Source organism: Dama dama, chromosome 5, assembly GCF_033118175.1.
Source record: "Dama dama isolate Ldn47 chromosome 5, ASM3311817v1, whole genome shotgun sequence".
Lineage (NCBI taxonomy): Eukaryota > Metazoa > Chordata > Mammalia > Artiodactyla > Cervidae > Dama > Dama dama.
Genome location: NC_083685.1, coordinates 28,433,545 through 28,456,320, shown reverse-complemented (window position 1 = coordinate 28,456,320; position 22,776 = coordinate 28,433,545). Strand labels below are relative to the sequence as shown.

Below are 22,776 nucleotides of genomic sequence, written 5' to 3'. Positions count from 1 at the left end.
GTGTATTTTTTTTTCCGTTGACTACTGTTTGCTCTGTCTTGGACAACCACACGTCTGTGTGTCCCAATAATGATGTCCTTCTACTTCTCATCGACTATACTTTCTCCTCTATAAAGTTGGTAACTTATTTGGTGCATTGATATTCAGTACTGTTTTATAACCCTGTGCACTGCACCTCATAGTTTCACATGGTGTCGTTCTCTGCTGGGCCTTCCTCTACGGACTCTACCTGGTTTGGCCTCAAGACCCAACCACTGGCCACTGCCCAGCCACTAGCACTTCCCTGAGCAGCGGAGGAAAAGATCGATACCGACTCTAGTACAGCCCGCCCGCCTTTCCCATCAGGCCTCGCCCGTCTATCCAAGCCCTCTTCCTCCACAGAGGGTTCTGGGAGATGTAGTTTTCTGCCAGCCGCTGTTCGTCACGTGACGTACTTCCGTCTGCGCCGCCCTGCGGCCGTAGAGGAATACGCGCCTAACGGGCTGTATCCGGCAGGGCTTCTGTGCTCAGGGGCGGGGCGGGGGCGTTCTGTTTCAGAGACAGCGGAGCTAGCTCAGACGCGAAGTTACCCTCGCCCAGAACATCCTGTGCGAACCAGGATCTTGACCAGCTGAGCCCCCACGGTCGATCCCGGCGTAGAGGCAGCCAGCCCGGCCTCGGTCCCTCCCGCATCAGGGCTGCGGAGCGGTACAAACTCATTGTCCAAGTTCCCTCTGCCCGGGCCCGGAGGCCCCTTCCCTGCGAGGGAGGGACTCAGCCCCGGACGGGCAGGTGCCTGGTGCCCGCGGACCCTCTCCGTCGGGCTCGAACCCCGTCTTGGTGGGCGGGGTGGGACCAGCAGGGATATCCTCAGAGTTCGGTTCTCTCCTCCGCAGCGTGCACGAAACAGCCCGGGATGGCCACCAGGTTCCCGACAGCTTCGTGTTCGGTAAGTAGGGACTTTCTCACTTGAGAAAGCTGACTTGGCCGTGAGGGCGGACCTCTTCATCCCTTCACGGTCACACCAGGGCCTGAACTCACATATTCCCCGCCATCCCCCTGAGTCTCCAGAAACGTCCCTTGTCTTCTGGCACTTGGTGTCCGGTGCCCTGTCCGTGGGCAGTTACTCTGCTTTGTTGTCTACAGCGGACCCTGAATTCCTAGGGCAGTGAGGGCCCTTGTGAAGGAAATGAACCTCTATCGTTTCAGGTTTTACACGCACAAGTTCTGAGTTGTCTTCGCGTCCAGATTTTCAGGGCATCAGCAGGGAACTTTATCTCCTTTTTGTTCATTAGCTGTTCAGATGCTTGTATACTGAGTACCCTCGTGAGCTGGATCCAGACATTGATGCTGGCAGTACAAAGAAATCACATACGTTTCTTGTTTTAGAGGAGCTGTGGTCTGGCGCACAGAGTCGTTGGGCAGGATGGCGGGGAAGGAGTTTAAGGATTCAAAGCAGGAAGGAGCAGTGTTGTGACAGGAGAGAGCCAGTGGACCCTCTGGACCGTGCAGGTGGTTGAAGGACTGAACCAGAGGGAGACTTAACAGCGAATGCTGAACTCCTGAGCTGTTGGCACACCGGTGATGTGTCCAGTCTTGAGAACACTGTTGGAAGAAGTATCCAGGGACAGAGTGTATGTAGCTTTTTTTTTTTTTTTTTCCTTTCCTTCTTTTAAGATTTATTTATCTTTGCCTGTGGTTGGGGGTGGTGGTGGGGGGCGGGTAGGTCTTCCTTGCTGTTACGGCTTTCTCTAGTTGCAGTGAGTGGGGGCTACTCTCTAGTTGCAGTGTCTGGGCTTCTCTTGTGGTGCACAGGCTCTGGGGCAAGCGGGCTTTAGTAGTTGCAACACGTGGGCTTAGTAGTTATGGTCCCTGGTCTCTAGAGCAGGGGCTCAGTAGTTGAGGTGCAAGGGATTAGTTGCTCCGAGGCATGTGGGATCTTCCTGGACCAGGGATCAAACCCATGTCCCCTGCAGTGGCAGGTGGATTCTTTACCACTAGACCTCAGAGTGTAGCTTTGTAGGTATCGAATATGTGGTGCCTACAGTTGAGTCTGTAGCTCAGGTGGGAGTTTTCAACTAACATGTACTGATTAAAGGCACCTATGTTAGTGCCTTTAACTACAGAGTTATAGGTATAGGAGTAGAGCCCCCAAAAGGACCAAGTAGAGGCCTCGGGACAATGACAAGGGCTGCATTAAAGAGGAGCTGGGGTGCAGGAGAGGTGAGAGAACATTTGGAGAGTGGTTTTTCCCCTACAAAGTTGAGAATAGAGAACTTCTTAGAAGCCATGATGTGAAGTGTCTTGAAAGTATTTCATAAGGCCAAAAGGTGCTTCTTGGATTTCAGAATTTATAGGTCTTAAGCAGTTTTTCCAGAGCAAACAGAATGTTGGGTGTGCTACAGATATTCACTTCCTAAGAGGTGAAGGAATTGCATTAGGTTGTGGACAGTAGGATGTAAAGAATGATTAGTAATAGTACAGGTGGTGGTGGTGGTTCTTCAGTTACTCAGTCATGTCTGACTCTGCGACCCCATGAATTACAGCACACCAAGCTTCCCTGTCCTTCACTACCTCCCAGAGTTTGCTCAAATTCATGTCCATGGAGTCCGTGATACCATCCAACCATCTCATCCTCTGTCACCCCCTTCTCCTGCCCTCAGTCTTTCCCAGCATCAGGGTCTTTCCCAGTGAGTCGGCTCTTCACATCAGGTGGCCAAAGTATTGGAGCTTCAGCTTCAGCATCAGTCTTTCCAGTGAATATGCAGGGTTGATTTCCTTTAGCAGTGTAGGTGGCACTAGTGGTAAAGAACCTGACTGCCAGTGCAAGAGACATAAGAGATGCAGGTTCGATCCCTGGGTCTGGAAGATCCCCTGGAAAAGAAAATGGCAACCCTCACCAGTATTCTTGCCTGGAAAATCCCATGGACAGAGCCTGATGGGCCACAGTCCATGGGGTCAAAATGAGTCAGATGTGACTGAAGTGACTTAGCACTTAGCACATGGATATCAGGATGTAAAGAAGCAATTAGTAATAGTATAATAATAGTATTTTTTTAGGTGATCAAGTATGACAGGAAGGGTTTTGGTGTCAGGGGGAAAGGATTTCATTGAAGTGGCCTGAGGGATATAATTAACCTCAAAAATCAGTGAATTTTTTGTCTTTAAACAATAATTATACAGAAAGTACAATAAGAGAATGTATTTGTGATAGCAATTAAGGAATATAAAATAAATGAACATTATAGGTCTACAGGACCTATTAATAAAGAAGAGTTTACCACTATTGAATAACATTAATAGACACCACTCTTGCCCTAGGCACTTTGTGTGTGTGACATCATTAAAGTCTCAGGGCCCTGTGAGGCAAATATGTCCCCATTGTACAGCTGAGGAAACTGGGGAGGCTGCCCACAGTCCCAAACTAGTAAGGGAAACGAGACAAGGGTGGCAGAGCTAAGATTCAGACCCACACAGAGTGTCTTCAGAGTCTGTGCTCTTATTGCCCTTAGGACGTAAGAAACTTTAACAAATGTAAACAGTATTTCCTTATTTCTGAGTACATGTATTTAGCAAACATTGACTATCATGCCAGGTAATTTTTTAGGGTTGCAGAGGTGAACAAGACTGACGGGACCAATACCCCATATAAGATAAGGGAGATGGAGATGATAAGACATATCAGAGGAACATCATGAACAAAACTGTGGGTGTTTGTGCATGTGACAGTGGCTGGGTGGCTACTTGTCTTGGGGCAGCATTTAAGCAGAATCTGAATGACAACTTGATGATCATGGGCAGATGAAGGCACAGTACATGAAGCATTCCAGGCTTTGGAGGCAGCTAAGTTGGTGGCCTTGCAGTGAGAACCAGCAGATGCATTGTGTAGTGGAAAGAAGGCATATGGCCAGAACAGGGAGCATGTGAGAGCAGGGCTAGCTTGTGAAGGGCCCTTTAAGTATGCAAATGATCATCTGGAAAGCCCAAGGAGCTTATTGTATTTTATGTTTTATTTTGAAATAATTTCAAAACTAAAGAAGTGGCAAAAGTAGAATAAAATAACCTCTTGTATTGTATTAAAAAAAAAAAACAAAACACCCTTCACCCAGATTCCCCCATTGTTATTTTGCCAAGTTAGCTCTGTTATTCTTTCTTTACTTGTGTATGTGTGTGTTTGTGAACTGGGACGAAAGGAACCAGAGACTGAAGTTCAATGTTACTTTCTACCAGAGCCTGTTTCCCCTTTGCTTTGTTGTGCAGATGGGGAGTGACTGATCATTTCATTTAAACAGGCATCACACTGGTTTGGGACTGGATTGCTGCTTTAGTTGAACTTGGATCACCTTGTTTTCAAGGGGTGTACTGATCGCAGGCTCCTTCCTTGCGTACTTTGTATCCTTGGTGCCTTGAAACCATGGGTTTTCAAACCAAAGTCTGCCTTTCCTGCCCAGTTTCTGCACTGACCACACTCAGCAAACACTGGGTGGGGAGAGCCTGCTGTCCAGGGTGGGCACCAAAGCCTCTACTGGTTTCTCTTTCTTTTGGTGTCATCCTCTATCTCAGCTGAGCCTGCCCTGCCTGTTCTCAGGCTGGACAAATGCCCTCAGCGAAGTAAACAGCCAGAAGCACTCTTAGCTCATCTGGGAAGAGCTTTCCCCTCTCTGGAATTTGGCTCATTTAGTTCTCCTTTCATCCGTGGGTCTCTGATGTTCATGGATTGTAATTTACCATTAATTTCTAGTTGTAGCAGCTGTAGTCCAAATGTATGATTTTATTGTGAATGTGTATTAGAAAATACTTACCATTAGATGAAATAAAATATAACATCTTTGTATTTTGATAATTCTTTGAAATTAAAAATTAATTTGTTGAGAATATATTTATACCATATTGAATCTGTATATCATAAATGTTACTGAATTACTCAAGTCCTTTGGTTTCTTTTTTCTTTTTTTAAAAATATGAATATATTTAAAATATAGTTGCTATACAATATTATGGTATTTCAGATGTACTACATAGTGATTTGACATTTGCATATATTATGAAATGATATCTGCCCCAAGTTTAGTAATCTGTCCGCATACAATATTATTGACCTTATTTGTTATGCTGAATCCCCATGGCTAATTTGTTCTGTAACTAGAGGTTTCTACCTCTTAATCCCCTTCACCTGTTTCACCATCCTTTCACTTCCGGCAACTACCTTTTTGGTATCTGTATTTATGTGTCTGTTTTTGTTCTGTTTATTTGTTCATTTAATTTTTTAGATTCCACATGTAAGAAAGGTCCTATGATATTTGTATTTGTGTCTGATTTATTTCACATGGCATAATACCCTATAGTTCTATCCATGTTGTCATGATGACAAGACTTTGGGTTTTCTTTTAATGGATGAGTAATATTTGTGTGTGTGTGTGTGTTTTGTACGTTTATCCATTCCTCTGTCAGTAGACAACATTGCTTCCTGTATCTGGGCTATTGTGTTTTCTTTTTTTATTTCTTAATTGAAGGATAATTGCTTTACAGAATTTTGTTGTTTTCTGTCAAACCTCTACATGAATCAGCCCCCTCCCTCTTGAATCGCCCTCCCATCTCCCTCCCCATCTCACCTCTCTAGATTGATACAGAGCCCCTGTTTGAGTTTCCTGAGACATATAGCAAATTCCCATTGGCTGTTTATTTTATATATGGTAATGTAAGTTTCCATGTTACTCGCTCCATACACCTCACCCTCTCCTCCCCTCTCCGTATGTCCATAAGTCTGTTGTCTATGTCTGTTTCTCCATTGCTGCCCTGCAAATAAGTTCTTCGGTACCATCTTTCTGGATTCCATATATATGCGTTAGTATAAGATATTTTGGAGGAGGAAATGGCAACCCACTCCAGTATTCTTGCCTGGAGAATCCTGTGGACAGAGGAGTCTGGTGGGCTGCTGTCCATGAGGTTGCACAGAGTCGGACACAACTGAAGCGACTTAGCATGCATGCATGCCTTGGAGAAGGAAATGGCAATCCATTCCAGTACTCTTGCCTGGAGAATCCCAGGGACAGAGGAGTCTGGTGGGCTGCTGTCCATGAGGTTGCACAGAGTCGGACACGACTGAAGCGACTTAGCATGCATGCATGCCTTGGAGAAGGAAATGGCAATCCATTCCAGTACTCTTGCCTGGAGAATCCCAGGGACAGAGGAGCTTGGTGGGCTGCCATATATGGGGTTGCACAGAGTTGGACATGACTGAAGCAACTTAGCAGCAGCAGCATATGATATTTATCTTTCTCTTTCTGACTTACTTCACTCTGTATAATAGGCTCTAGGTTCATCCACCTCATTAGAACTGACTCTTTATCCATTCATCTGTCGATGGGCATCTAAGTTGCTTCCGTGTTCTAGCTATTAATAAATAGTGCAATGAACAATGGGATACAAGTGTCTTTTTCAATTTTGATTTCCTCGTGGTATATGCCTAAGAGTGGAATTGCTGGGTCACATGGTGGTTTTATTCCTAGTTTTCTGAGAAATCTCCATACTGTCTTCCATGGTGACTGTATCAATTTACATTCCCATCAACAGTGCAAGAGTGTTCCCTTTGCTCCATACCCTCTCCAGCATTTGTTGTTTGTAGACTTTTTGATGAGGCCCATTCTGACCTGTGTGAGGTGATATCTCATTGTAGTTTTGATTTGCATTTCTCTAATAATAAGTGATGTAGAACATCTTCTCATGCGTTTGTTAACCATCTGTGTATCTTCTTTGGAGAAATGTCTGTTTAGGTCTTTCCCACTTTTTGATTGGGTTGTTTGTTTTTCTGGCATTAAGTTGTATGAGCTGCTTGTATATTTTGGAAATTAATCCTTTGTCAGTTGTTTCATTTGCTATTATTGTCTCCCATTCTGAGGGTTGTCTTTTCACCTTGCTTAGAGTTTTCTTTGCTGTGCAAAAGCTTTGAAGTTTAATCAGGTCCCACTTGTTTACTTTTGTTTTTATTTCCATTACTTTAAGAGGTGGGTCATAGAGGATCTTGCTTTCATTTATGTCATCAAGTGTTCTGCCTATGTTTTCCTCTAAGAGTTATATAGTTTCTGGTCTTATATTTAGGTCTTTAATCTGTTTTGAGTTTATCTTTGTGTATAGTGTTAGGAAGTGTTCTAATTTCATTCTTTTAATGTTGCTATCCAGTTTTCCCAGCACCACTTATTGAAGAGGCTGTCTTTGCCCCATTGTATATTCTTGCCTCCTTTGTCAAAAATAAGGTACCCATAGGTGCATGGGTTTATTTCTGGGCTTCCTATCTTGTTCCATTGGTCTATTTTTCTGTTTTTGTGCCAGTTCCATACTGTCTCGATGACTGTAGTTTTGTAGCATAATCTGGAGGAAGATTGATTCCTCCAGCTCCATTCTTCTTTCTCAAGACTGCTTTGGCTATTCAGGGTCTTCTGTGTTTCCATATGAATTGTGAAACTTTTTGCTCTAGTTCTGTGAAAAATGCCATTGGTAATTTAATAGGGATTGCATTAAATCTGTAGATTGATAGTCATTTTCACAATATTGATTCTTCCTACCCAGAATATATTTTCATCTGTTTTCTGTTTATGTCATCTTTGATTTCTTTCATCGGTGTCTTATAATTTTCTGTGTATAGTTCTTTTGTCTCCTTAGGTAAGTTTATTCTTAGATATTTAATTCTTTATGTTGCAATGGTGAATAGGATTGATTTCTTAATTTCTCTTCTTTTTCATTGTTAATATATAGAAATGCAAGTGATTTCTGTGTATTGATTTTGCATCCTGAAACTTTGCTAAATTCACTGATTAGCTCTAGTAATTTTCTGATAGTCTCTTTTGGGTTTTCTATGTACAGTATCATGTCATCTGCAAACAGTGAGAGCTTTACTTCTTCTTTTCCAATCTGGATTCCTTTTATTTCTTTTTCTTCTCTGATTGCTGTAGCTAGGACTTCCAGAACTATGTTGAATAATAGTGGTGAAAGTGAACACCCTTGTCTTGCTCCTGATCTTAGGAGGAATGCTTTCAGTTTTTCACCATTGAGAATAATGTTTGCCGTGAGCTTATTATATATGGACTTTACTATGTTGAGGTGGTTTTCTTCTATGCCCATTTTTTGAAGAGTTTTAATCATAAATAGGTGAATTTTGTCAAAGGCTTTTTTTGCATCTATTGAGATTGTTGTATGGTTTTTATCCTTCAATTTGTTAATATGGTGTATCACATTGATTGATTTGCATATGTTGAACAATCCTTGCATCCCTGGAATAAACCCAGTTTGATCATGGTGTGTGAGCTTTTTAATGTGTTGTTGAATTTTGTTTGCTAAAATTTTGTAGAAGATTTTTGCATCTGTGTTCATCAGTGATACTGGGCTGCAGTTTTCTTTTTTTGTGTTGCCTTTGTCTGGCTTTGGTATCAGGGTGATGGCCTCATAGAATGAGTTTGGAAGTGTTCCTTCCTCTGCAATTTTTTGAAAGAGTTTTAGAAGGATGGGCATTAGCTTTTCTCTCAATGTTGGATAGAATTCTGTGAAGCCATCTGGTCCTGGGCTTTTGTTTCTGGGGAGATTTTTTATCACAGCTTCAATTTCAGTGTTTGTAATTGGGTTATTCCTAATTTCTGTTTCTTCCTGGTTCAATCTTAGAAGATTGAACTTTTCTAAGAATCTGTCCATTTCTTCCAAATTATCCATGTTATTGCCATATAGTTGTTCAAAATAGTCTTTTATAATCCTTTGTATTTCTGCATTGTCTGTTGTAATCCCTCCTTTTTCACTTCTAATTTTGTTGATTTGATTCTTCTCTCTTTTTTCCTTGATGAGTCTGGCTAAGGGTTTGTCGATTTTGTTTATCTTCTCAAAGAACCAGCTTTTAGTTTTATTAATATTTGCTATTGTTTCTTTCATTTCCTTTTCATTTATTTTTGCTCAGATATTTATGATTTCTTTCCTTCTACTAATGGGGGGGGGTTGTTCTTCTTTTTCCAGTTATTTTAGGAATAAAGTTAGGTGGTCTATTTGATGTTTTTCTTGTTTCTTGAGGTGACATTGTATTGCTATAAACTTCCCTGTTAGAACTGCTTTTGCTACATCCCATAGGTTTTGAGTTGTCATGTTTTCATTGTTATTTGTTTCTAGGAACTTTTTGATTTCCCCTTTGGTTTCTTCAGTAGTCTGTTCCTTACTTAGAAACATATTGTTTAATCTCCATGTCCTTGTGTTTGTTAGTTTTTTTCTTGTAATTGATACCTATTCTCATAGCATTTTGGTCAGAAAAGTTGCATGATATGATTTCAGTTTTCTTAAATTTACTGAGGTTTGATTTGTGACCCAAGATGTGGTCTATCCTGGAGAATGTTCCATGTGCACCTGAGAAGAAGGTGTATTCTGCATTTGGATGGAATGTCCTGAAGATATCAATGAGCTCGATCTCATCTAATATATCATTTAAGACTTTTGTTTCCTTATTAATTTTCTGTTTTGATAATCTGCCCATTGGTGTGCGTGGGGTGTTAAAGTCTCCTACTATTATTGTGTTACCGTCAGTTTCTCCTTTTATGTCTGTTAGTGTTTGTCTTATGTATTGAGGTGCTCTTGTGTTGGGTGCATAGATATTTACAATTGTTATGTCTTCCTCTTGGATTGATCCCTTGGTTATTATATAGTGACCTTTCTTATTTCCTGTAATCTTCTTTATTTTAAGGTCTATTTTGTCTGATATGAGGATTGCTACTCCAACTTTATTTTGCTTTCCATTTGCATGGAATATATTTTTCCATCCTCTTACTTTCAGTCTATATGTGTCTTTAGGTCTGAAGTGGGTTTCTTGTAGACAGCATATATATGGGGTCTTGTTTTTGCATCCGTTCAGCCAGTCTGTGTCTTTTGGTTGGAGCATTTAATCCGTTTACCTTTAAAGTAATTATTGATACATATGTTCCTACTGCCATTTTATAATTGTTTGGGGTTGATTATGTAGGTCTTTTTTCTTCTGTTGTATTTCTTGACTAAAGAAGTCCATTTAACATTTGTTGTAAAGCTGGTTTGGTGGTACTGAATTCTCTTAACTTTTGCTTGTCTGAAAAGCTTTTGATTTCTCCATCAACTTTGAATGAGATACTTGCCAGGTTGAGTAGTCTTGGTTGTAGGTATTTCCCTTTCAGTACTTTAAATAAATCCTGCCATTTCCTTCTGGCCTGCAGAATTTCTGCTGAAAGATCAGCTGTTAAAATGTACGGGGTCTCCCTTGTATGTTACTTGTTGCTTTTCTCTTGCTGCTTTTAATATTCTTTCTTTGTGTTTAATCTTTGCTAGTTTGGTTAGTATGTGTCTTGGCATGTTTCTCCTTGGGTTTATCCTGTAAGGAACTCTTCGCACCTCTTGGACTTGATTGACTATTTCCTTTTCCATGTTGGAGAAATTTTTAACTATAATTTCTTCAAAAATTTTCTCATACCCTTTCTTTTTCTCTTCTTCTTCTGGGAGCCCTATAATTCAAATGTTAGTGCATTTGATATTGTCCCAAAGGTCTCTGAGACTACCCTCAGCTCTTTTCATTTTTTTTATTACTTTATTCTGTTCTTCAGAAGTTATTTCCACCATTTTATCTTGCAGCTCACTGATTTGTTCTTCTGCTTCAGATATTCTGCTATTGATTCCTTCTGGAGTATTTTTAATTTCAGTAATTGTGTTGTTTGTCTCTGTATGTTTATTTTTTAATTCTTCTAGATCTTTGTTAGTTGATTCTTGCATTTTCTCAACTCTATTTTCAAGAGTTTTGATAATCTTTACTATCATTTTTCTGAATTCTTTTTCAGGTAGTTTTCCTCTTTTCTCTTTATTTATTTGGACTTCTATGTTTCTAGTTTATTCCTTTATTTGTGTAGTATTTCTCTGCCTTTTCATTATTTTTTTTTAACTTACTGTGCTTGAGTTCTCCTTTTTCCAGGCTTCAAGGTTGAATTTTTTTTTCCTTTTGGTTTCTGCCCTCCTAAGGTTGGTCCAGTGGTATGTGTAGCTTCGTATAGGCTGACATTTGTGCAGTTTTTTTTTTGTTGTTTTTTTTTTTTTTTCCTTTGCTGGGCAGGGCTGAGTGAGGTGGTAATCCTATCTGCTGATGACTTGGTTTGTATTTTTGTCTTGTTTGTTTGGATGAGGCGTCCTGCACAGGGTGCTACTGGTTGTTGGGTGATGCTGGGTCTTGTATTCAAGACCTGGTTTCCTTTGTGTGAGTCCTCACTATTTGATACTCTGTAGGGTTAGAAGTTCTCTGGTAGTCTAGTGTCTTAGAGTCAGTGCTCCACTCCAAAGGCTCAGGGTTTGATCTCTGGCCAGGAATGAAGATTCCACAGGTGGTTTGTTATGACATTGAAGTGAAGTGAAGTGAAGTCGCTCAGTCGTGTCTGACTCTTCGCGATCCCGTGGACTGTAGCCCACCAGGCTCCTCCATCCATGGGATTCTCCAGGCAAGAATACTGGAGTGGGTTGCCATTTCCTTCGCCAGGGGATCTTCCCAACCCAGGGATCGAACCCAGGTCTCCCGCATTGCGGGCAGATGCTTTAACCTCTGAGCCACCAGGGAAGCCCTGTTATGGCATTAAGTGAGATTAAAACAAATACCCAAAAACAAGAAACCAAAGATGAACCCCAGACAAATGGCAGTTACAAAATCAGGCAAATAATAATTAAAATAATGGAATATACACACATACCTATACACCCATAAGCACAATCAAAACAATCCAACAAAAATTAAATACAATAGATTGACCCAGTGAACAAAGAAAACCAAGAATGATATCTACCTGTTAAGAGCAAAACTAACTAAAGCACAAACTTGAAAACGAAACTAAAGCAAGGTGCCAAGTAGGAAATAAAGCAATGAAACCAAAACTTACAAATACGAAAAGAGAAGAGGAAAGAAAGAAAAGAAAGAATAGATATGTAAAGTTAAATAGGGGTAGATAAAGAAGATTTATATACATTAAAGATTAACTGCAAGGTGAAAAGAACAATAGGGAAAGCAAACAGTGAGTAAACGTAGAAAAAATAATAATAGGCTTAAAAATCTTTTTAAATTAAAACGACAAAAAAGAAGAAGAAAAGAAGAAAAGGAAAGCACCACAGCGCTGCAAAAAGCCAACGTAAAGGCAGAGTTTTACAACAACAATAAAAAGTGTGTTAAAAAAAAATCTCAAAAGCTTAATTAGATTTCGTAGTGCTAATAAAATTGACAGCTACAACAAAAGGAAAAAAAGAAAGAAAGAAATCCAAAAGAAACTACAGAACAAGTCAAAACATAGGAATAGTAAATATTTTTCTTGAGTCAGTGCTGCCAGCATTCTTTCCCTTGCTGGGAGTAACAGTCCACCTCACCCCACTAGGGTGCCTTCCAACACTGCACTGGTTTCTGGACCTGATGTGGGGGCAGCTGAGACTCTAATCTAGTCCTACTCCTGTGTACTGTTGTCTCCAATGTCCACAGCTATCAGAACTAGTGTGTTTTCTTTGTGGGAATTCTCAATGTCCTTTTATATATTCCATAGACACAGTGTCTGCCTAGCTGATCATGTGGATTTAATCTGCAGCTTGTATAGCTGATGGGAGGGGTTTGGGTCCTCTTCGTTAGCTACACTGCTCCTGGGTTTCAATTGTAGTTTTATTTCCACCTCTGCATGTGGGTTGTCCACTGGGATTTGCTCCTGAAGCTGCCCTGGGGGACTTGGGTCTGCCCCAGTGAGGGCCAGGTGTGGAGGTGGTGCAGGTGCTTGGGTCACAGGGGTTCTGGAAGCACCAGGTACTCAGGGGGGTTGGCGGCTAGAGCAACAGGAAATTTAGTGCTCTAGAAGGGTATGGCAACCAGTTTTGGCCAATACACTCCAATATTCTTGCCTGGAGAAACCCCTCTGACAGAGAAGCCTGGCAGGCCACAGTCCACAGGGTCATAAAGAGTTGGACATGGCCAAAGCGATCTCGCATGCATAGATGCAAGACTTTTTTTGCTTGTGGCAGCTGTGCCCCAGTGAATGTTGAACGTGAAGGTGACGCAGCTGCTTGGGTCATGGGGACCCTGGTGGTGCCAAGTGTGCAGGGACACGGACTGCCTCAGCAGCAGCAGTTATTGGCCCTACAGAGTCTTCTTTCGAGCCTCTAATAGCTGGTGATCAGAAGGCCTCTTTGGCCAGTCTTTCTCCGTAGCTCTGCCTGTTCAGGCACTTACGGGACTCCCGTGCCTGGGGTCTTTCTCTGTTGTTGGGCACGTCAGGCACATAGAGGGGCCCCCCTGCCTGGGGTCCTACTCTGTAGTTTGGTGCATCAATCCCTTACAAGAGCACCCTGGGTGGGGTCCTACTCTGTAGTCCAGTGCGTCAGGCACTTGATGGGCCAGCCTCTCTATTGTTCAGCTGCCACTGCTGGCGTGTGGGGAGAGAGAGGCTATGGTGATGACTCCACCCCCTACACATGATTCAGCAGTATTGCCTTGCTTCCATGGCTGCCTGGCTTTCTTCCACAGGTATTTCCCACCGCAATCTCCTCCCTCACGTCCCCGCAGTCTGTCTCTCTGCAGTCAACAGCAGCCCTCGCCCTGAGATTGCTCCACAATCCTATGCACCAGCTCCCAGCCACTGTGCCTTCTAGGGAACCTGTTTCCCTGTCTGGGGTATGTATGGCTGTGGCAAGGACTGTCTGATTCTCATTACATTTAAGCTGCCACAGATGAGCTGTTTCACTTTTGGCTTTAAATGTTTCTCCTCTGACTCAGACAATTGCCCCGTTGTGGGGATTGGATCTCTGCTTCAGTTCCCCCACCCACAGAGGGCAGGTCCCATCCTACTAATACACCTGTTTCTCCCCCTAGTTCCTTTGTCCTACCAAGTTTTGCGTGGTTCTCGATATTCTTTTCTGGTGGTCAGGTACTCCTGTCCACTTTCAGCTGGTGTTCTGCAAGCACTTCTGTGTCTGAAGGTGTATCCCTGATGCATCTGTGGAGAGAGATGTACTCCACATCCACCTACTCCTCTACCATCTTGTTCCCTATTGTGTTTTCTTTTCCTTTACATTTATGTATTTTATCACATATATTTTTAGCTAGGTTTTTCTCTATTTTTAACCTTTATTCCTGAGTACTTTATGTCAATTTGTGTTGTGGTTTTTCTTATTACATTTTCAAGTTGGTTACTGTTGATGTATCAAAGAGCTATTGCATATTGATTTTGTTTAAAAAAAATTTTTTGCCTTGTAGATGTATCTTTTTGATTCTCATGTTATGCCAGCTGTTTCTCTTAGGATTTTCAGTCAGAAAATCAGATGTTTTTAGATAACGAGAATAGTTTTCCCTCCTTGCTTAGTATTTACCACTGGTATTTTGCTTTTTTCCCACTGTTCCAGGCCTTCTGGGACAGTGCTAACTAGTAGAGTTGATACGAAGATTTCAACTTGTTTCTGAAGAACAATTTCAAATTGTTCCTGATTTTAGAGGGAACACTTCTAATGTTTCACACAAAGTATGATATTTTTTATAGGCTTAGGGAAATTACTTTTACCTGTAACAAACTGAATTCTGATTTTTGAAAGTGTTAAATTTCATCATAGTACTTTGTTTCATCTATAGAGATGATTGTTCTCCATTAATGTACTAATGTTACTTATTTCTTTGTTACAGTTTTGTTTTTTAAAAGTTTGAACTGTCCTTTAATTTTTTTAGATCCATTTCCTTCATAGATTATTGTTTATGCACGTAGTATTTTTATCTAGGCTTTTAAAAAATATTCATTTTACTTATTTGACTGCACTGGCACTCAGGCAGTGTTATGTGTGGTAACTGTTCTCTGAAGCCCTGCACCACTGGGATCTAGTTCCCTGAGCAGGAGTCAAACCAAGGCCCCCTGCATTGGGAGTGCAGTCGTAACCACTAGATCACCAGGGAGGTCCCCGCTAGGTTTTGGATATTTTTTAGGATTTATTTTTTCATTTATTTTTGGCTGTACTAGGTCTTCATGGCTACTCTTGGGCTTTCTCTAGTTGCAGCAATTGGAGGCTATTCTCTAATTGCAGTGCTTGGACTTCTCACTGAGGTGGCTTCTCTTGTTGCAGAACACAGGCTCTAGGGTATGGGTTTGGTAGTTGTTGCCCTGTAGCATGTCAGTCTTCCCAGACCAGGGATCAAACTTGTGTCCCCTACTTTGGCAGGCAGAGTCTTAACCAGTGGTCACCTAGAGTAGCCCTAGGTATTTTTAACAAATGAAATTGTGCAAGTTGTGCTGTCTTGCCTTCTCTGTGAGATTATACAAGTTTGTATGATGAGTTTCCCATCATTTCCTGGCTCTACATCTAATTGAAGAAGTTTTCCATTTCTCGGATATTGATAAAACTTACTTTTATAGATAGTGTGGGGCTGTTTACTTTATGGAGAGGGTATACCTCTCATTACTATTTTATGATCATGGACTAATAAATCTTGTCTTCCTAATCCTTTCTGGGAAAATTTTGGCTACTTTCATTTTCCTAGGAAAGTTTCTATTTCTTCTAAGTTTTCATATTTATTGGAACAAATGTATAAATACAATTCTGCTGTCATGTTTGCTTTAAAAATGTAAATTTGCGTCAGTGTGTTAGGGAATGCTGTGAGCTTTCTGATTTCAGGCAAGCCTCTTTTCACCATTTTATAATAAACTAGAGTGCTTCTGACACAAACATTGGGTCTTTTATAAGGTACAGTGCCATATTTATGGTGGTATTTATATATTTCTTAACCATTAAGCATGTATAAAACTCTACTGTTTTTATTAAGATTTTTTATTTTCTTTTTTTCATGTGTGGTGATAAAGGTGTTACACCCCAGCCCTGTTCTTCCTATACGCCTGAGACTTTTCATAGTGGTGATTTTTTTTTTTTTTTTTTGTAAATCCATATCACATTACAGCAGAACTGCCTGTGTATAGTGATCATTTACAGATTTTAAGATTGCTTCTCTATCGTAGAGTTATGCCCCCTGTCTTGGTCATAATAGTTTTCTTTTCCTCATTTCTTGATTATGCTTGTCCAATTAAAAAACTTTAATAGTTCTTTTGTATTTTATTTTTATTCTTATCAAGCTTAAAAATAGTAAAAGGCTTAAAATAGGGCTCCTGGTTGACTGCCCACCCCCCACAGCCCTAACATAGATGTTTGTTTCCCTCTACAAAACTAAAACCTTCTTGAGGCCAGAATGGGTTTCTCTCATCCTGAAATCCTCAGAACCCAAAACAATGTGTGGCACATGAAGGCTCAATTATTAGTAATGTTTTTAATTCTCTCTCAAAAGAAGTGGTGGCCTGGGCACAGGTGGCAGACTGTGGAGGATATTCTCCTTTCCTGGTCCTCTACGTCTTTTCCATGTCTCCAACTGTAATTGCAGCCTATTGAGTAATGTGTGTGTTGTTACAGGAGTTGTTGTCATTCACGGATATATCTATGCAGTTCAGCTGGGAAGAGTGGCAGCTGCTGGATTCTGTGCAGAAACACCTGTACCGGGATGTGACTCTGGAAAACTATAGTAACCTGGTGGCTATAGGTAAGTACAGCTTAGTGAGCCTGTACGAGCCCAGATCCTGAGTCATAAGTCACCATTGCCTTTTCTTTTGTTTATCTATCCTGAAGCCTCTGGAGATCACATGTTCTTAGCCCCTACTTAATCCTCAGCTCCTCACTGTCATCTTCCCCAAGTGCAAACAAGCACTTTCCTCCCTCCTGACCCCTTCCTTAGTCCCCAGCAGTCTGACTACATCCTCTGTGACTTTCCCTTAACAGGGTATCATGGTAACAAACCTGATTTAATCTTCAAGTTGGAGCAAGGACAAGAGCCATGGATCATAAACTCGAAAGTTTCCCATCAGAGCTGCCCAGGTGGGTGAGCAGATACCATGAAGCTGGGAGGTGGGGAGTAAACTGGGTTGGCATTCAGGCAGTTTCATATGTGGGAACTGTTCTCTTAACCCCTTGCACCATTGGAGCAGCTTGGGATGAGCCTAAGAGTCCTCAAGTGAGGGCTATCACTTTCCTCCCATGACTGCAAGAGGCTGGTGGGCCATTCTCTGCACACTGCTCAAAGGTTGCTTTCTGGGTTAGTTTCCTTCCCTTGAGCACATTCCTTACTGTGGTCATGGGCCTTATTTTCCCTTTTGCCTCTGCAATTAATTCCCTCAACTTTACCTGCAGTCTTTTCCTTCTCTCCTCTTGACCGTCTTAGGAAGTTTCATTGCTTCCTTCACTCTTCTCAACTAGTCATTTGGAAACTACAACTGCTACCTTCTTGGGCACTTTTCTTTCTTTCTTTCTTTCTTTCTTTCTTTCTTTCTTTTTGCCACACTTCATGGCTTGCAGGATTTTAGTTCCTCAACCAGGGATAGAACCCATGCCCCCTGCAGTGGAAACATGGAGTCTTAAGCCCCAGGCACTGAGAAAGTCCCTTGGGCACTTTTCTGAAAAGAATTCTGCAGCCTAGCCATAAGTGGTTTTTATCACCTTACATTTGTTTCCCTGACTCCTCTTTCCCTTCCCTTTCAAGTTGTCCAAGTTTGGGCTTCTTATCTATATTGTAACTCTGGAAGACCTCTTCCATCCTGAAAATTGAAACTTTTTCCTCCCAGTGTTGTAACAGCAGAGCTGCCAACCTCCCCCCGCCCCTTTCTTCCTGCACTCTGGTCCCAGCTTTATATGCTTCAGGACAGAGGTCTTGGTCTGCCACTCGGCTTTTTTAGTGGCAGAAATTGGAAGACCCTTCTGAAATTGCTCTTTCTCTTCAGTTTTCCCACCACTTTCTCCTTTGGGGAAGAAAATGTTTTTAGCAAGCAGTTCTGAGGAAGCAGGACAGCAACTGAGGTCCCCAGTACAGCAGTCATGTCCTAGGGTGACTGAGGCTTGTGTCTGGTGGGTGCTGTCAAGACCTTGCCCTACTGTTGCTGCTTTCCTTTAACCTTGCCTTTCTATCACTCTCATCATCACCGTGTTCAGGCCTCACAGATGGACTTTCCCATTCTCTCTATATCTCTTGTCCGACCTGAAATGTGGCCTTCTCCAGGGCTGTTTTGGCATCCCTTTTAATTCGCACATGTGCCCTGGAAGACCTCATCCCTCATGTCATTCAATACCTTGCATGTGCTGTTGATTCCTGCTTTTTACTGAGCACTGAATTTAGGTGTAACTGTCTACCTGTTTCTCTGTTTGAATATTTAATGAAGATCTCCAGTATAATAAGATCCAAAACAAAGTCCTTTGTCTTTCTCCAAACATGTCTCTCTCCCAGTGTTTTCAGTCTCAAAGAGCAGTACCTCCTGCTTCTCAAGTCTCAAATCTAGGAGTTTCTCTTGCTTCTATCTAAAATGCTTTGCCTTAATTTTCTTATGGCTCAATCCCTGTTTTAATATCTCATTGTACCATCCTAAACGTTGTACATTTTTACGCGCCTGTTAATTCACCTTTTTAGTAAACTCCTGAAATTATAAAATTGGCATAAATAGTTGGCAATGGCTTCTATTAATAAGTGCAGGCTAAATTTTTTAAACTTCTATTTAAAAAACACTTCTGATTACTGCTAACCAGCTACCCATTTCTGTAGAGGGATTTATTTTGTTTTGATTCACTTCCCTTTGCCCCCTCACTTGGTTATATGGTGTGTGTGCACTTGGCAGTATTTCTTTTGAACCAGTGTCAGAGGCCTGGACCAGAAGAAAAAGACTCATTACATAGCAGTTCTAAAGCACTTTATATCAGGTTTATTTATGATTTTTAAATTACAGTGTGTGTTTTTTTTTTCTTAGATGGTTGGGAAGAATGGTACCAGAAGAATCATGATGAACTTGAAAGTGTTGAGAGAAGCTATGCTTGTAATGCATTTGGAAAACTTCATCTGAGCAAAAGCCACATTTCTTCAAGACAAAGATTCCTTAAATATAGCACACATGGAAGAAGTTTGACACAAAATTTAACTTCAGCCACAAGCTGCCTAAGAAAGAATGCTGATCAGTTTCATGGGTATGAAGAATCATATTTTATTAAGCATCAAAGAACTCATAGTATAGAAAAAAACTGTATATGTAATGAATGTGGGAAAGCTTTTCGTTGTAAATCACAGCTCATTGTACATCTCAGAATTCATACAGGAGAGAGACCATACGAGTGTACTAAATGCGAAAGAGCCTTCAGTGCCAAGTCAAACCTCAATGCTCATCAGAGAGTCCATACAGGAGAAAAGCCCTACTCCTGTATCGAGTGTGGGAAAGTCTTTTCTTTCAGGTCACAACTCATTGTCCACCAGGAAATTCACACAGGAGGGAAACCTTACGGTTGCAGTGAATGTGGGAAAGCCTACAGCTGGAAATCACAACTGGTTTTACACCAGAGAAGCCATACAGGAGTGAAACCATATGAATGCAGTGAATGTGGGAAAGCCTTTAGTTTGAAGTCACCATTCGTGGTGCACCAGAGAACTCATACAGGAGTGAAACCCCATAAATGCAGTGAATGTGGGAAAGCCTTTAGGAGTAAGTCATACCTCCTTGTTCACATTAGGATGCACACAGGAGAAAAACCCTATCAATGCAGTGACTGTGGCAAAGCCTTCAATATGAAGACACAACTTGTTGTGCATCAGGGAATTCATACAGGAAATAATCCTTATCAATGCAGTGAATGTGGGAAAGCCTTTGGTAGGAAGGAACAGCTCACTGCACATCTGAGAGCTCATGCAGGAGAGAAACCTTATGGATGCAGTGAGTGTGGGAAGGCTTTCAGCAGCAAATCATACCTCGTTATACACAGGAGAACACACACAGGAGAAAGACCCTATGAATGTAGTTTTTGTGAAAGAGCCTTTTGTGGGAAATCACAGCTAATTATACATCAAAGAACTCACTCAACAGAGAAGCCCTATGAATGCAGCGAATGTGAAAAAGCCTATCCCAGGAAGGCATCACTTCAGATACACCAGAAAACTCATTCAGGAGAAAAGCCGTTTAAATGCAGTGAGTGTGGGAAAGCATTCACTCAGAAGTCATCTCTCAGTGAACATCAAAGAGTTCATACAGGAGAGAAACCATGGAAATGCTCTGAGTGTGGGAAATCCTTCTGTTGGAATTCAGGGCTTCGTATACATCGAAAAACTCACAAGTGAGAAATCAGAACAGAGTAGATGTTGGATGCATTCTCACAGAAGTTGATCCTCAGGAGACTTCAGATGATAATGGAAGCAGGATATATAAGCAGGAATACCTAAAAATACATTCTAATCAAATTAGTCATGTGGGAGGGGAACCAATTATATTTGGAATGAATATGCAAAAACTTTCAGAAGTAAGTCATGCAGATCTTTATATGCAAGAGAATGGTTGAAGGAGTAAAGAGCAGTAATGGTATAAACAGTAGCATAATTAGGAAGATTTAATTTGGGGAATGCATATTAAGTCTGTATGAATTTAATAAATCAGGAAAGCAGTTTCCCATAGGAGATGTGTTACATGGGGAGTCATGTTCCAAATTTGATGCAGTTTTGGAGTGAAGAAAGTCCTTCTTGGTGGAGGATAAAGTAGTTGGGTTTTGTTTGTTTGTTTTTAGTATGTAACTAATAGGAAAATAACAAAGAACATATTCTGAAGGTTCAAGGGCATGGAGTTTGACTTTCCTGAGCAACACTGCATAGCAGTTTTTAAAATTTTGGTATTTTATTTTTAAATGTAACTTGTTATATTTGATAATTTGTGGAATAACATCCTCCAATATTCTCCATATTACATGCTAAGTATCAGTATTGTCTCTTTATTTCTTAGCAATATAACTAAAATAATGTGACTTTCAATAAATGAAAGGATTTGTTCTTACTCCAGATGAGTTTACTTCTTCAGTAAATGGGTCTGTCAGTTATTACAGCACTCCTTTCCAAGAGTGCTCATGGTAATGAAGATTGATTGTATTTAGTAATTCGGTGTTTGCTCCCCATTGATTGATAAGAGTGGCTTGGAATTCTCTGGAGAAATACCCCTCCTATGTTGTGCATATCCTTGTGGTGTGTCTCTCAGGGTGTCCTTCCCACCAGCCATAGGTGAGCATTCTGTCATGGTTGAGTCACGGTAACCTCTTTTCCAGGAGTTTGAGTCTCTAATTCAGTCTCACATGAACCAGAAGGGAAATAATCAGAATTCATTCTTGTCCCATAGTTTTACTAAGACCATTAATTAGTTCCTGCTATTTCAGTTTCTCAGAATAACTTTGGATATTCTGAACCTGGTTGTCTGGTGTTCTCTGTGCTGCCTCATATTTGCAATAAAAAATATTATTTTCTGCTAATGTTAAGAAGAATGAGTTCTATTTCTTGTAACTGAAGGGCTTTAATTGGTAAGTTGTTTTGCTGGAGTAAACTGTTAGTAAACTGTTGGATAGAAAACTGTTAAAGAAAAATGGGGTGTATGGTTTAGGTTTATTCCTAAGACAAGAAGAAAATCTTTCAGATTCCTGCTTATATTCCAAAGTGGATACTTTTTAGCTGATAGTATGAAATAGTGTTCTTACTTATGTACACTAAGAACCTTGTGGACTCTATTGGTAAGATTCTGGCAAAACTCAGGAGCTATTGTCCTAGAAAGTTTTAAACTTAAGAGGAAATCTGGGACATCAGATGAAATGGCTAGTTCTGGTTCCGTCAGCTCTTAAACACAAGACCAGACTTGAAGGCCTGAATCTCATCTCAGGGAAGTGTTGTCAGCAGCTCTCTGACATTGTGGAAATAATTGCTTACTCAAGAGTTGTAGGGTTGAGATGATGGAAATCCAAGACACAGTTGCTGAAGTACAAAGTCATCTACCTTAAATGTGCACCAATCCCTTATATAAACATGTTAGAAAAAGTGTCTCTTGATAATTGATCATTTGAATAGAGAGATTTGTGAAGAATCTGAGGACTCAACCTAGCAAACTCATGATACACTTTGTATTCTTGTCACTCAGGGATACAGCCTAGATGTTTGCAAACTGCAGACCACAGGCCAAATACAGATTGTTGATACTTTTATGGATGGCAAGCTAAGAAGCTTTAACATTTTTAAATGGTTTTAAAAAGCTCCAAACTACTTTATGAAGTGACAAAATTATTTGAAATTAAAATTTCAGTGTCCATCAGTTGAGTTTCATTGGAACACAGCCAGCCATAATCTAGCTGTGCGTTGCTTATACACTACAGTGGCAGAGTTGAGTGGTTGTGGCAGACAGTATTGCCCCCAGAACCTGCTAACTCCTGATGTAGATGCCCTTCCTTCCCAGAAAAAGTGGACCATTCCTTGTAGGAGGAAGCTTATTCTTCCAGTACCCCATGCCTCAGTTACCAGCTGTGTCCAAATGTATTCTTTTTTATGAAGACATTGATCATATTGACTTAGGTCTCATTCTATTGATCTAATTTTAATTTAATTATCTCTGTAGAGGCCCTGTTTCTAATGCACATTCTGAGATACTGGAGGTTAGGAATTCAACGTATTTTTGACAGGATGCAATTCAGTCCATAACAGTCTGCCCTCCTTCCCCTCAACCCCACCAAATTCATGTCCTTCTCACGTGCAAAGTGCATTCATCCCTGCCCAACATTCCCCCTGACCCAAATCTTAATCTACTCCAGCATCAACTCTAAACCCAGAATCTCATCTAAATCAGATATGGGTGAAATCTCAGATATGATTCATCCTGGGGCAATATTCCTCTCTATTTGTGAACCTATGAAACCAAAAAAAGTTATCTGCTACGAAAATACAATAATCAGATAGGCATGGGA

At 41.0% G+C, this 22,776-nt stretch overlaps 1 protein-coding gene across 4 annotated transcripts; it reads left to right on the top strand.

Moving 5' to 3' along the window:
- The first annotated feature begins 473 nt into the window (after window positions 1–473).
- Window positions 474–22,067, top strand: ZNF26 (zinc finger protein 26). 4 transcript variants are annotated; one of them, XM_061142232.1, is made up of 6 exons: window positions 474–687; window positions 876–928; window positions 1,369–1,613; window positions 16,411–16,537; window positions 16,774–16,869; window positions 18,783–22,064. In XM_061142232.1, exons 4-6 carry the CDS (start codon window positions 16,438–16,440, stop codon window positions 20,132–20,134), a joined length of 1,548 nt encoding a protein of 515 aa, XP_060998215.1. In that variant the 5' UTR covers window positions 474–687; window positions 876–928; window positions 1,369–1,613; window positions 16,411–16,437; the 3' UTR covers window positions 20,135–22,064. The 4 variants fall into 4 exon arrangements, with proteins under 4 accessions (XP_060998215.1, XP_060998213.1, XP_060998214.1 ...); XM_061142230.1 differs by lacking the exon at window positions 1,369–1,613 and having other exon boundaries at window positions 18,783–22,065; XM_061142231.1 differs by having other exon boundaries at window positions 474–928.
- Window positions 22,068–22,776: the final 709 nt, after the last annotated feature.